At 48.9% G+C, this 14,230-nt stretch overlaps 1 protein-coding gene across 5 annotated transcripts in view; it reads right to left on the bottom strand.

Moving 5' to 3' along the window:
- The window catches only part of BMAL1 (basic helix-loop-helix ARNT like 1), a 503,136-nt gene that overhangs the window by 221,380 nt on the left and 267,526 nt on the right, over positions 1 to 14,230 (bottom strand). For all 5 annotated transcript variants that reach the window (XM_085648206.1, XM_085648207.1, XM_085648208.1 and 2 more), the window contains 2 exons: positions 14,019 to 14,098; positions 319 to 411 (listed from right to left, as the gene is read on the bottom strand). In XM_085648206.1, the coding sequence (XP_085504332.1) occupies positions 319 to 411; positions 14,019 to 14,098 (173 nt within the window). The remainder of the gene's footprint in view (positions 1 to 318; positions 412 to 14,018; positions 14,099 to 14,230) is intronic.

The raw sequence follows: 14,230 nt of genomic DNA, 5'->3' as shown, positions 1-14,230 counted from the left end.
ACCAATTTAGAGAGCAATTAGCACAGAAACTAACTCAAATATCCTGTGATTTCTTTACAATACAACTAAAAAATTCAGTGAAATTTACGTTAATGCCATGTTGCTGGTGTGGGATGCAATAAGATGTAAGATGTTGTTGCCAACTGTAATCGAAAAATCCTGAACTTTCAGTAGGTATGTATATTTAAAAAACTAGCATGAACCACCACAAAAGCATTTTTCATTTTACTGCGGAGCATCAGAATTGCTTTTGGAACACTTGTACTCGCGCGTGGGATATACACTCTTTATTTAAACGGATCCAGTAAAATACAATACCTGACTGTAGTTGAGGATCTTGAAAACGGATTCAGAAACAAACAAAATCTTTCCTCTGTCACAACCCACAACAAATAGAAATCCATCAGCTGCCTGAAAAAGAAAGAAATTCAGTTACTGACAAACTTTTGAAAATTCACAACGCTTATGTTTAGAGATCTCTGTATAATGAAAATTTTCCTAGCTAACGTAACGGAAAGTTTCAATTCTATTAAGGACTCGGAGGCGAGGATTATGCCTTCTTCCTTCACTTTATTCCACAGCAGCCTGAAGGTTAACAAAAGACTACATTTCCCATGAACCATAGGGAAAGAGTAGTCAAAAAAACCCAACATGGTAACAACCAATGAACACAGAGTATGAACGTCCAATCCACAATGAGAGCGTCCCACATAGTCCTTTGCTAGTGTCCTCTCTTCCTCTTTCGGAGCGCGACGCCAGCTGACCCGAACTCCTCAAACATCTTGCTTTTGAGTGTCTGAACCTGCGAACAACAGAAACGTATTACTCCAGGAAACACAAAGGAACCCTGTTACGGAGTAAGACAGGTTACAAACATCAGAAAACTGTCCATCAACATTGAAAACATCTACTTACTGTCATACGGGGAGGGACCTCCTCCAGGAGTGACGGGCGGGATAATCCTCGCCTCCGAGTCCTTAATAGAATTGAAACTTTCCGTTACGTTAGCTAGGAAAATTTTCATTCTATGTCAGGACTGGAGGCGAGGATTATGCTTGTTCAAAGCTTGCCCACAACCAGCTGAGCCATATTCAGAACTGGTTTGAAATAGAACCTCTTAAACGTAGAGTCCGAAGACCAATCAGCAGCATTGAGGATATCCTCAAGGCGAGCACCCAAGCCAAACGCCTTCGACGCCATTGCACCGCGAGCAGAGTGTGCTCCAAAGTCCCGAAGGCTTATCCCAGCCTCCTGCATCACCCACCGGACCCACCTGGCAATGGTGGGTGAGGAAACCGCCTTAAAGGGTTTCCGGAGTGCGATGAGCAACTGGCGTTCTCCCGGGGGACGAAATTCTTCCGTCATCTCCTCATATGCTTTTAGACACCGAACTACGCATAACTTCGGCGAGTCCGGGAAGGCCGGGTACGAGATTACCCTAGTATGGCACTTCGTACGCCGTAAAAGGGTGAAGGTTACCCCGTCAGGGGTAAACATTCTTCCAGAGATGTCCAGGGCTCGCACGTCTGAAACTCTCCTGCAAGAGATCAAGCAAAGGAGCATTGCCAATTTTGCTGAAAGCTCTTTCCGAGAAAGAAACCGGTTAGGCTGCCAAGAGAGAAAGAGATTAAGGACTAGATTCACGTCCCACAAAGCGGAGTAACGAGGCTCTGGGGGTAACGAGAGCCTCACTCCACGGAGCAACCTGCACACCAAGGGGTGTTCTCCTATAGGTTTACCATTAATCGGGGGGTGACCCGACGAAATAGCCGACCGAAAGGTATTAATGGATCGGTAGGCCAAACCCTCAGAGGCCAGGTGGGCCAAGAAATTTACCACCTGAACCACGTCTGCGCCCAAGGGATCGTAACCCCGTCGCACACACCAACTGACCCATCTGTTCCATGCGGACTTGTATCGTTTAACTGTGCCGTCCGCCCAGGCCTTTGAGATGAGACTCTCAGCTGCGCGCGAAAGTCCTGGGGCTTCCCATCTACCCCGGAAATCCGCCACGCCATGAGAAACAGCGACCCTGCTGACACTAACGGGTGGAGACCCCCGTCGGGATTCGTGAGAAGAGTGGGAAAGTGGGGGAGTAGGATTGGAAAATCCCAGGAAAGTTCCAGTAGAACCGGAAACCATACTTGCGACCTCCACAGGGGAGTGACCATCACTAGGTCTGCCTTCTGCCTGCGAACCTGCGCCGAAGAGCGCGTGATCATCGCAAAGGGGGGAAACGCGTACCCCCGCTCTAAGCTCCAATCCTGCAGGAATGCGTCCGTGGCCGCCGCCAGCGGGTCCGGTCTCCAACTGAAGAACCGAGGTATCTGGTGGTCCAGTCTGGACGCAAACAGATCCGCCGAAAAAGGACCCCACCGCTCGTTCAGGGCCACAAAAACGCTCGCGTCCAACCTCCACATGCTGGAGTCTCGGAAATGACGAGATTGGAAATCCGCCTCTACATTGTCCCGACCGGGAAGGTACTCTGCCGTGACGGAGATCTGGCTGTCCAGACAATACTGCCAAAAGCTGGCCGCTAGGTCCGAGAGAGCCTTGGATCTGGTGCCCCCCAGATGGTTCACGTAGCGGACCGCTGAAATGTTGTCCATTTTCAGCAGAACACACGACCGCACCAAGTCTTTCGTCCAGCACCGTACGGCAAACGAACCTGCCAAAAGTTCCAGACAATTTATGTGTAATTTCTGTTCGTCTGGAGACCACAAGCCCCCTGTGGATAGCTCCCCGCAGCGCGCACCCCAGCCCAACCGGCTGGCGTCTGACTCGATCACCAAATCCGGGGCGGACCCAAAAATCGCTCGGCCGTTCCAGGCCTCCATATGCTCCAGCCACCACTGGATCTCGGCATTCACCTCTGGGGTGAGAGTCACCATGTGCGAATAAGGGAAACCCTTCCGTAGAAAGTAAGCCTTGAGGCGCTGCAAAGCCCGATAATGAAGCGGGCCCGGAAATATGGCCTGAATGGAGGCCGACAGGAGGCCGACCACACGGGTGAGCTGACGGAGGGAGATCCTCTGTCTGGTCAGGACACGACGCAACTCGTGTCTGATCTTGGCGATCTTTTTGGCCGGGAGGCTGAGAGTGGAAGAGGGCGAGTCGATCACGAACCCCAGAAAGGTAAGCGATTGGGTCGGATGTAAGAGAGACTTGCTCTGGTTGATAACAAACCCGAGATCTTGAAGGAGGTTCACCGTCATCTGAAGATGGCCTTCCAGCTGACGCGGGCAAGACGCCATCAAAAGAAGGTCGTCCAAGTATACGATCATTCTGACCCCTCTTGCCCTCAAAAACTCCACCACCGGTTTGAGAACCATGGTGAAGCACCACGGCGCCGACGAGAGGCCAAACGGGAGGGCAGCAAACTCGTAAATCCGGTCGCGCCAGGAGAACTGGAGAAACCGCCTGTGCGGAGGAAAGATCGGGATCACCAGGTAGGCGTCCTTGAGATCTAGGCGAACCATATAGTCGTAGGGTCGTAAAACATCTCTCAGGAGGTGAATCCCCTCCATTTTGAAATGGCGATACACCAGCCATTCGTTGAACTCGCTTAGATTGATGACTGGCCTCTTGCCACCGTCTGTTTTGTCCACTAAGAAGATATTGCTCAAAAAACCTCTGGAATGGCGGGTGGCGGGAAGGACGGCGCCCTTGTGAAGGAGGGATGCGATCTCCTCGTCCACGAGGGCGGCGTCTGGAGTCGAAAACTGAATGGGGCGGGGACTTGACCGCTGAAACGGGGACCCTGTGAATTCTATATGGAACCCCCTCACTGTTTGGAGAACCCAAGCATCGTGTGTTAGGGACAACCAAGCCTGAAAACAACCTTGCAACCGTCCCCCTATCTGCGATGGGGAAAAAATTAGAAGACTCACCGGAGTTGGAGGGGGTGGAGCCACCGCGGAATCCTCGTCCTTTGCCTCTGCGGCCTCTGGTAGGGTAGAAGTTCCCAAATCGCGACTGGTCCTGTGACTGACCGGAGCCCTTCTGGTTACCCTGCTGGTGACCTCGACCAGCCGAGCGGCCCCTGCCTCGACCGGCCCCGTGAAAAACACGGGGAAAAACTTTCTTGATGGTGGATTGTGCCCTGTCGAGGGATGTGAAGGTATTCACGAACTTGCCCAGTTCTTTCACGAAAGGCTCGCCAAACAGGCCACCCTGAGCCACGGCGCCAGCCTCGGAATCCGCTAGGTCTCCCAATTTCGGATCTATCTTTATGAGCAGGGACCTGCGGCGCTCGGTTGAAAGAGCGCAATTGGCATTGCCCAGGAATATGATCACTCGTTGAGCCCAGTTGGAGAGGTTTTCCGGGGAAATAACAGAGCCTGACTCCTTGGCCTCTTCAGCCATATCCAAAATCTTGGTGGCCGGCCCTAAGGCGTCCAGAAGCTTGTCCTGGCAGGCCCTCCAGGACCGATCAATCCCTTTTTTGGGATCGCGAATACATTTTTGTAAAAAGGTGAACATCCTGGAGTCAATCTCGGGGGTGAGAGCTACTTTACCCTCCAGCGAGGGCCGAGGGCACTCTGCCCGCAAGCAATTGCGGGCCTCCTTTTCTAAAGGACGACGGATGTGCTCCGCCACATAAGCTGCCACCTTGTCCCCTGGGACCCACTCCGAAGAGCGCGGGTGAACGATCTCATTCGGATCCAACGTGTCTGCGGTAATCGAGGGGGGAACAGTAGGGCGAGAGGGAAGCCACGGCCTGGAAGGGCCGGGGTCGGAGTCCGGATCACCAGACGCGCCCTGATCCATATCCCTAGGGGTAGAAGGAGGTGGGGTAGGGGGAACGACCCTTGGCTGTACTGTCTGAGTGTCGAGAAAAGCTTGCCGCAACCGCTCAAAAGCGTCGCCATCCACTCCAGGCACCCGAGGGCGCTTACTCGGAGGGGAACCTGTGGGAAGGGGGGCCGGTGGAATAGGCAGGGCAGCTTGAGAACCCATGCGGTGTTCCAGACGAGAAAATGCCTCAGTAATCTGGCGCGACAGCCTGTCTTCCAGGGGAGAAATAACTTGACCCACGGCCTGGTAAATCGAGGAATCTACCGCCTCATAAAATGCATCTCCCCAGGGCATCTCCGCAAGAGGGTCCTCCTCCTCCGGGTATTGATCGTAGTACTCCATGAGCCAAAATAGCGGAGTGGCAATTTAACAGCCGTGAATAGGCCTTGAAGTAGAGGCTGGGTGTCAGCCAAATCAGAGGCGCAGCTAAAAAGCCGCAATTACAGGGAACAAGCCTCCCAGGGACCACTGCTGGCTACCAAAGAATATATAACACTCCACCCCTATGCCAAGAGGTGATTGCCGGTCTGGGCTGGGTCCCTTTATGAATCCCTGACAGGGAAAAATGTACAAGACCTCAAAAGAGGCGTTATTTAGAGCAGAATACCAGACCCTGTTCACCAACTGCTCTTTGGGTGAACAGGGCGTAATGTGAACAAAACGGCCGATCGCGGGTTAACTTTACCGCCGATCGCCGGTACAGACCCCCAAGCGGGCGTAAGCCTCAGACCGGAGCTCCTCGGGAACTGACGCGCGCGCGGTGTTTGAATTCTCTGAAGAGAATCAAACCCCGCGACGCGCCTCCCGCGTCCCACCTGCGCCCTCTAGAGGCGGGAGGACCAGAGCCAGCCAGCGCTGCGCCGCGTAGGGACGAGGAGAACCTCGACCCCGCGGCGGGAGAGAATAACTACCGAACGCGCTGAAGCGCGAACAAAACCAACACGTCCGAAGCGCTTGAGAAGTAGCGCTGAAGCGCGATCACAATACCGGCAAAAACAAATGTCTCACAGCACATTCCAACATCATGGCAATAAGTAAAGCCTCTACGCGCAACAATATGAATAGAAACGCTAGTATGAAATATAAAACCAGAACCCCTTAGCACTACAAAGAGAAAGCATTAAAGGGTACTTATCTTGCTGCGGAGCAGCGAAGAAAGAGGAAGAGAGGACACTAGCAAAGGACTATGTGGGACGCTCTCATTGTGGATTGGACGTTCATACTCTGTGTTCATTGGTTGTTACCATGTTGGTTTTTTTTGACTACTCTTTCCCTATGGTTCATGGGAAATGTAGTCTTTTGTTAACCTTCAGGCTGCTGTGGAATAAAGTGAAGGAAGAAGGCATAATCCTCGCCTCCAGTCCTGACATAGAATTCCCTTACATATTTTCTTTGCTGAATGTAAAGAGGATGGCACGAGCGTAGCTTTTGACAGTGTAACACCATTCTATACGTTCTGAAAATATAGCCCAAAACATTTGATGTGTTAGCAGTCCTCTCAATGAAAAAGCTTTAACTCAAAATAGCCTTTTGTAAATGAAAGTATATAGCCAACAGTCAAGGTTTTGTAAAGATGTACAAAAATAAGAATCTATGTCTAATTAATTTGCCCGTTTGACAACAGGGTTTAGTAGTTGATAACCGAGGCATTTTAAAGCAATATAATTTACAACAGAATAAGTTGAGTTGATTGTTGTTCAACCAAAACACGCAACACCCTTATCCTTCAAAAATTACTAAAAAAAAATAATAATCGTGTTTATTAAACACATAATTTTAATAGCAAAAAAGAAAGTAATCCTTCACATACAAAAAGTACACATAAACTAGAAACGTAGAGCCAAATGCCCCTAATGCATCAAAAATCCCTCTACTTAATATGGGAGTTAGCTGCTTTAGTTTTACGTGTATAATAGTTTAGGGTTCTTTTCAAAGAGCACTGTATTGATTAATAGGTATCCTGTGTAATAAACAAGTTACTTACCTTTGATAAGCTCTTTCTGGTAGAGACTATCTAGCCTTAGATTCCTCGCCTTTTGAATATTCCCTACGAATCAGACTGGATCCGGAAACCTTTTAGCAGTACCTCTTTGGGGAGTAGGTGGAGCAGTGAGTCTCTGCACAAATGCTGTTCCGCTCCAAAAATGACATGCGGAGCCTATTTAGGTCCCACTCCTGCACGCTGACGTCAATTACTTTCGAAACTGTCCACGCCACCAGATTCAGAACAGTATGCAGATTCCTAGACTTGGTATCATATTATTGGATAGAGTGTAATCACAGAACGGGGAGGATGGGAATGTCAGTGAGGAAAATGCAGCTAGAGTCTCTACCAGAAAGAGCGTTATCAAAGGTAAGTAACTTGTTCTTCTGATAGAGACTTATAGCCACAGATTCCTCATCTTTTGAATAGACACTAAAGTAATACCTATTTGGAGGAGGATCTGTGAACAGACTCAAACCAGAAAGTCTTGCAGGACTAAGTGGGCACAATGCCTATCTTGGCAAAACAGACAATAATGCGAGGAATGCCCACATAGCCGTCTGACAAATGTCCAGGACAGGGACTCCATTTGACATTGTAGGGGTGGCAGGTCCTGGTAAAATGACCATGAAGTCCTTGCAGAGACTGCTTTATAGCCAAGGTATAGCAGATCTTAATGCAGAGCACAATCAAGCTGGAGTATGGCTCTTCTGCACAGCCTCCCCTTTTTTGGCTCCAGAGAACGCCAGAAAGAGCTGATTGTCCACTCACTGTTCTTTGGTAAAATCACTATAAAAGCTTAGCGGTATCTTGGAGTCCAAACGTTGGAGTCTCTCCTTCTCCTTCTTAGAGTGGCGAGGCTAAGCTTAGAATGCCATAAGGTGAAGTTTAGACTGACCTGTAATGGCATCACTAATTTAGGATGCCAGTGTCCGCAAACTCAGCTTGTCTGGGAAGAAGGCAGTGTACAGAGGGTTGACACTGAAAGCTTGAAGCTCATTTACACGCCACTCCGATGTCAACATGAAACACTGTCTTGAGGGTATGAAGCCACAACGAGCAGCTGTGAAGTAGCTCGAAGGGAGTGCCCATCAGACAAGCGAGGACCAAGTGAAGGTCCCACTGAGGCATGACACAGGGAGAGGGAGGAAACAAATGTTGTGAACCTTTCAGAAAGCGCATAATTACTGAAGGCTTAAACAATGAGGGCTGATCCAGTAACTGAAAAAAGGCAGAAAGAGCCGACTGGTACCCTTTAACCGATCCCAGTGCAAAGCTGTGCCGGACCAGGAACAGAACATGCAACAAAACGTCAGACAGCTTTGCCTGGAGGGGGTCTACCTGCCAAAATGACATCAAGCACTTCTGGAGGAAGGTCAAAGGTGTTTAGCTGTTTAGCTCTTGCCACTCTACAAGCATGAAGGTTGAGACTGCGAAGGCCCGAGTGCAGAACTCTGTCCTGCTTCTGCAACAGCAGATCCTTTCGCAGGGGCAGCCTGATCAGAGGACAGATGCTCAAGCCCCTGTGTTCTGGATACCATACTGTCCGTACTCACACCAGGGTCACTAGGATGGCTAGGGCCCAGTCGGTCCTGATCTTCTTGAAATCTCAGGCAGGAGTGGTATCAGCAGAAAGGAATACAGGAGTCCAGAGTTCCACTCAAGGCACCTTGGAAACTTCAACCTGCAGAATTTCTGACATTGAACGATCTTTGCAGTGCCGAACAGATGAGCCAAAGTTCTACGCATTTGAAGAAGATACCCTAAATCAGCTCCGGTTGTTACCGCCACTCGTGATCCACTAGGCGTTGAATGCTGAGCTTGTCAGTCCTGGCATTCACCCAACCTGTCAGGTGATTCACCACCAGGAAAAGTATTCAGACATTTTCAAAAGCACAAGGCCACATGCACAGGGTCCATGACCCCCTCCTGCCCCATTTGTTACAGCAGTACCACATGGCAGTGGTGTTGTCCGAAAGGACCTCTGCCAGTCTCCCTTGATGGATGGAAGGAAGGCTTTCAATGTCAAACAGAAGACCCTCTTCCAGAAGGTTGATATGGAGCCAGGACTCTGCCGGAGATCAGAGGCATCTGATCTCCACCACCCCAGATGACCACCCCACATCAGAAGTGATGCATCGGTCACCACAGTCAGCTCTGGAAAGGGAGAGGGGTTTGTTGCTTACCCAATCGCGGTCCAGTAACCACCACTGTAGATCTTTTGCAGTCTCCTCCGAAATCTGAAGGTGGTTGGTGCAGTCTCATTGATGTTGGGCCCACTGAGACTTCAGATTCCACTGCAAAGCCCGCATATCCCACCTGGTATGCTTGACTAGCTGGATACAGGAGGCCATCAGTCCAAGAAGCCTCAGTTTCGACCTCACTGAAATCCAGGACCGAGGCTGAAATATTGGAATCACATCTTGACTATCCTGGACACTTTTTTCCGAAGGGAAGGCACAAAATCAAAACAGTGTCCAGAATGGCTTGATGAACGGCAGTGCCTGAGAAGGAGTCAGGTGTGACTTTGGCATCTTAATAGTGAACCCCAACAATGACATGAGGTTTGCTGTCATCTAAAGGTGGTTAATGACTACTTGGGGCAAGTCCACTTTCAACAGCCAGTAGTCGAGGTAAAGGAAGACTGGAACCTCAGATACCCAAGGGGCATTGGAAAGACCAAATTGAAGCACAGTGAACTGAAAATCCTCCTGTCGTGCTACGAACCGCAAGTAGCACTGATGGGTCTGCAGGACAGGTATATGGAAATATAAGTTCTGCAGATCTACCGCCACCATGCAGTCTCCAGGATTGAGGGAAGCATAGACCTGGGCCAGTGTGTGCATCTTGAATTTTTCCCTCCAGAGGAAGGCGTTGAGAGGTATCAGGTCTAAACTGGGATGGAGGTCTCTATCTTTCTTGGGCACCACAAATTAGTGGAAATTACAACCACTTCCTACTTTTGGCATGTGCTTCCTCTCAATAGCCTGTTTAGCCAAAAGGACTTGCACTTCCTGCCACAAAATAGACAGATGGTCCTACGTCAGTCGTTGGGGGGGAACGGTGGAAGGTGTGGCATGAAAAGGAAGGTATGACACAGCTCTTTTGAACAATTTGCGGGACCCAGCTGTCCAATGTTATGGCTTGCCAACCCGGAAAAAATTGTTGGATCCTGCCTCCCATTGGGTGGATGTGCTTCTCTAAGAACACGCTAAAGGGGTTTTGTCGGTGGGGCTGCAGGAGGGGTGAGGACTTGACGGTTCATTGAACTTGACTGGGAGGGCGGTGAGTACCATCGCCTTGACCACAAAACTGCTATGCGAGGACTGAATGGAGATCTTAAGGAACACCTGGGAGGACTTGAGTCACAGAATTCCACAGACATGGAAATCGCACCCCAGGAGGCAGCTGGCATTTACAGATCAAAGCGACAAACTGGTGGATGAGAAGACTCTTACCAAACGTCTCCACCCATTTTGACTACCTATCTAGGGGGAGCAGTTGGGGATGCTTTTTGATTAGTCCTGCTTGTCCACACCTGCAGCACCGAGCTTTGAGGGAGGGGTGCTGAGATAAAAAAGCTGGGTCGCCTAGGGCCAGGCAGTGGCATCATGTGATCTGGCAGTTGTCCGGTGGTCCAGATCAAGGGTTGGCCACGCCTCCAACAAGGTCTCCATGAGTGCCTCATTAAAATGAGAAAGGGGATCAGGGTGTTGTCCCCGGCTGAAGAACTTCTGTCAGAAGACTAGCCTACATTACCATGGCATAAGAAGAAATCTTCTCATCGGCAGGTTCAGGGGGAGAGAGGAGCCCAGAATAAGGGAAGCTATCAATGCCACTATCCTCCTGCAGGTCACCATGTGAATACTTCTCTGGGATGGCTGGCCAATCTCATCACCTCCATCTTAGTCATTGTCCGAATCCATGCTAAACCGAGAATTTGTCTTTTTGAGGCAACAGATTAAATAGAGGAAGTGGTGCCTCTGCCAAGGTCGAACTGGTGCAAACACAAGGAGATGATGGACGGAGTGCTGAAACTTTTCAAACACTCACCCCCAGTCACAGATCTGGGTTGAATCCATCATCATTCTTTAGCTCACTTTGCCACCCCAGTTCAGACACAGGTATATGCAAATCAGTCTTGACCCTGCGGGTCATGGGAATAGTCCAGACCGAACTGCCAAGCTATGTCTTCCTTGGACCGGAAACAAACATCCTGGGACCGGTTTCGGGATAACAGCCTTCATCAGCCAGGCAAGCTTGAATCCAGTGGCAAAGTGAGCAAGGGACCAACGTCTGGGCATACCCTGCCAACTTAGGGCAAACAAAGCAAACACAAGGAGATGATGGACAGAGTGCTGAAACTTTTCAAACACTCACCCCCAGTCACAGATCTGGGTTGAATACATCATCATTCTTTACCTCACTTTGCCACCCCAGTTCAGACACAGCTATATGCAAATCAGTCTTGACCCTGTGCCTCATTGGGAACAGTCTAGACCGAACTGCCAAGCCATGTCTTCCCTGGACTGGAGACAAACATCCCGGGACCGGTTTCGGGCTAACAACCCTCATCAACCAGGTTAGCTTGAATCCAGTGGCAAAGTTAGCAAGGGACCCACGTCTGGGCATACCCTGCCAACTTAGGGCGAACAAAGCAAACACAAGGAGATGATGGACAGAGTGCTGAAACCTTTCAAACACTCACCCCCAGTCACAGATCTGGGTTGAATCCATCATCATTCTTTAGCTCACTTTGCCACCCCAGTACACACACAGCTATATACAAATCAGTCTTGACCCTGTGCCTCATGGGAACAGTCCAGACTGAACTGCCAAGCCATGTCTTCCGTGGACCGGAAACAAACATCCTGTGACCGGTTTCGGACTAACAGCCCTCATCAGCCAGGCTAGCTTGAATCCAGTGGCAAAGTGAGCAAGGGACCCACGTCTGGGCATACCCTGCCAACTTAGGGCGAACAAAGCAAACACAAGGAGATGATGGACAGAGTGCTGAAACTTTTCAAACACTCACCCCCAATCACAGATCTGGGTTGAATCCATCATCATTCTTTAGCTCACTTTGCCACCCCAGTTCAGACACAGCTATATGCAAATCAGTCTTGGTCCTGTGCCTCATGGGAACAGTCCAGACCGAACTGCCAAGCCATGTCTTGCCTAGACCGGAAACAAACATCCTGGGACCGGTTTCGGGCTAACAGCCCTCATCAGCCAGGCTAGCTTGAATCCAGTGGCAAAGTGAGCACGGGACCCACGTCTGGGCATTCCCTGCCAACTTAGGGCGAACAAAGTAAACACAAGGAGATGATGGACGGAATGCTGAAACCTTTCAAACACTCACCCCCGAACTGATGCCAACTTGGCATGAGAGAGGATGACTAGGATACAGTGTTCTGGCATCGATGGAATCAGCATCAAAGTACTTGGAACTGGAATAGACCATGGCACTGAAGTTGAAGTCAGAAATGGAGCCGGAGGCAGTCCCAAGGTGGACTCAGAGGGTCCAACAAGCATGAAGGGCAAACCCACTGGTGGCATTCCAGGTGGAGAATCTCTCCGCTCTGTGGGGCTTGCAGGCATGCCAGAGGGAGTCAGCAAGGATCCAAAGAGCCGGAGAATGGCCTTGCGGAACTCTTCAATCTGTTTTGGAGTAGCGACAGCCCAGGAAAATTGGGCTGTACCAAAACAAATTGCGGGATAGCCTCCGGAGTCGAACAACTTTGGAAGCGAGATCAAGATGTCTGGTGCCACCCTCATGCTTTTCTGAAGAGTGTGAGTGGTAGGAAAGGGGCCAAATACCACTTAGATTTCTTGTGTTCTTTTCTGTGACTCACCCAACAACTTTGTTTGAGACGAAGACCGATCCCTTGAACGACTGCCCCTGTGACTACTGTATCACGAACGGGACTGAACATTCAACCTTTACCAGTGTCGTCGCAATGTAGGGTTTCGCCTTACGGTCTTGTATAGTCTTCGGGTTAATTGACATGCAGTCATTGCAGGCCTTAAAGTTGTGACTGAACTCCGGGCACCGCAGGTACCCCCTGCCAATTGTTTCACTCACACAAAACCATTTATAATGGGGATTCATGAAAAAATAATGCATTCCAGCTGAGAGAAATCCGTAAACATCCAAGTGCCTTACAATTATACTAGGGGTGGGCGAAAAATTCCACTTCGCAGGCAGAGGTTTGTCCACTCCGCGCTCCGCATGGCGTAGTTTTTCCTTTAGCGCTTCTCGCCATTGTTAAGTTGGCAAGCGAGACTTTGCATCTGCTAGCGTGGTTTTCGAGAGCTACAACATGGCCGGGTGAGATTTCTCAACGCAGTCAGTCACTGTAGGTTGCTACCGTTCGTGTTGAAAAAGATGCCGCTCCAGTAGAAAACCGGCTCCAGCACCAGAAAAAGCATTGCCCCCCGGTGTGCCGCGACGTGCCGTTCACACTGATTTTACAGCGCAGAACAAGCTCCCGCTGCAAGAAATCAGCGAGAGCAATGTGCTAAAATTCCACCGCTCGCGGAACTCTTGGAATTTTGCAGAATTTTCAGGTAACTTCACAAGATTCACCCACCTTTAAATTATACCTATAAGACACACCCTGTTTTGTGCACTATATAAGTTCTGTGCCTGAAAGGAGGTTCGATTTGATGTACAGGTCAAAGTCAGCGGTTATCAAATGATTTAAGATAAAAATAAACTGTAGAAATTTCAAAATACTACTTTAGCAAATACTGAGAAAAGGTCCATACGTTAACTAAGGATCTGATTACAAGTTGCTTGTTAAATTTCGACCCAAGCCTAAATTCCTGTTTACGCATGGGTCGGAATTACGAGTTTGGTTTTATTAAACACATCTGATAATTATTGGATGTTTTAAATAATTCAATAGTTTGAATTTTAGCAGGGCACAATTGTCACAATTTAACGGAGCAAAGCATATGGTATTTAACGCATCTGTGGACATGGCATGTTATTCCCCAGAAATTTGTAAAAGGTGATATTTATCATACCCGATAAATAACGAACTCCATCGTATCGTTATTTACCAGATGCGATAAACAGCACCTATACCTGTAGTCAGGCCCTAAGTCTATTAACTGTGTATTTAAATTACTTAAAATCACTATAAAATAAATGGCCTTTTATCCACACCATCAATTTTTTTACATTATATTCTCATCTATTTAAAAATAATGACAATATAACATTACATACCCGGAGAATAAGATGCTTTAACTCATCGTCTGAAAGAAAAGCTGGCTTATAGTTTGCTTCTGTGTATGGATTTGTGGCACCTAAAAAAAATGTAAAAAATATCAGACACTTTGTAAAACTCAGATTAAACAGAGACTCATTCAAATTCAATGTGATATTATTGCTTGTTAAAATGGACAGTGAATATCAGGAGAAAAAAACTTCACATTTAT

The sequence above is a fragment of the Triturus cristatus genome, chromosome 3_2 (genome assembly GCF_964204655.1).
Source record: "Triturus cristatus chromosome 3_2, aTriCri1.1, whole genome shotgun sequence".
NCBI classification, from domain to species: domain Eukaryota; kingdom Metazoa; phylum Chordata; class Amphibia; order Caudata; family Salamandridae; genus Triturus; species Triturus cristatus.
The sequence above is the reverse complement of the archived record's forward strand: the minus strand, read 5'-3'. Positions and strand labels throughout refer to the sequence as shown.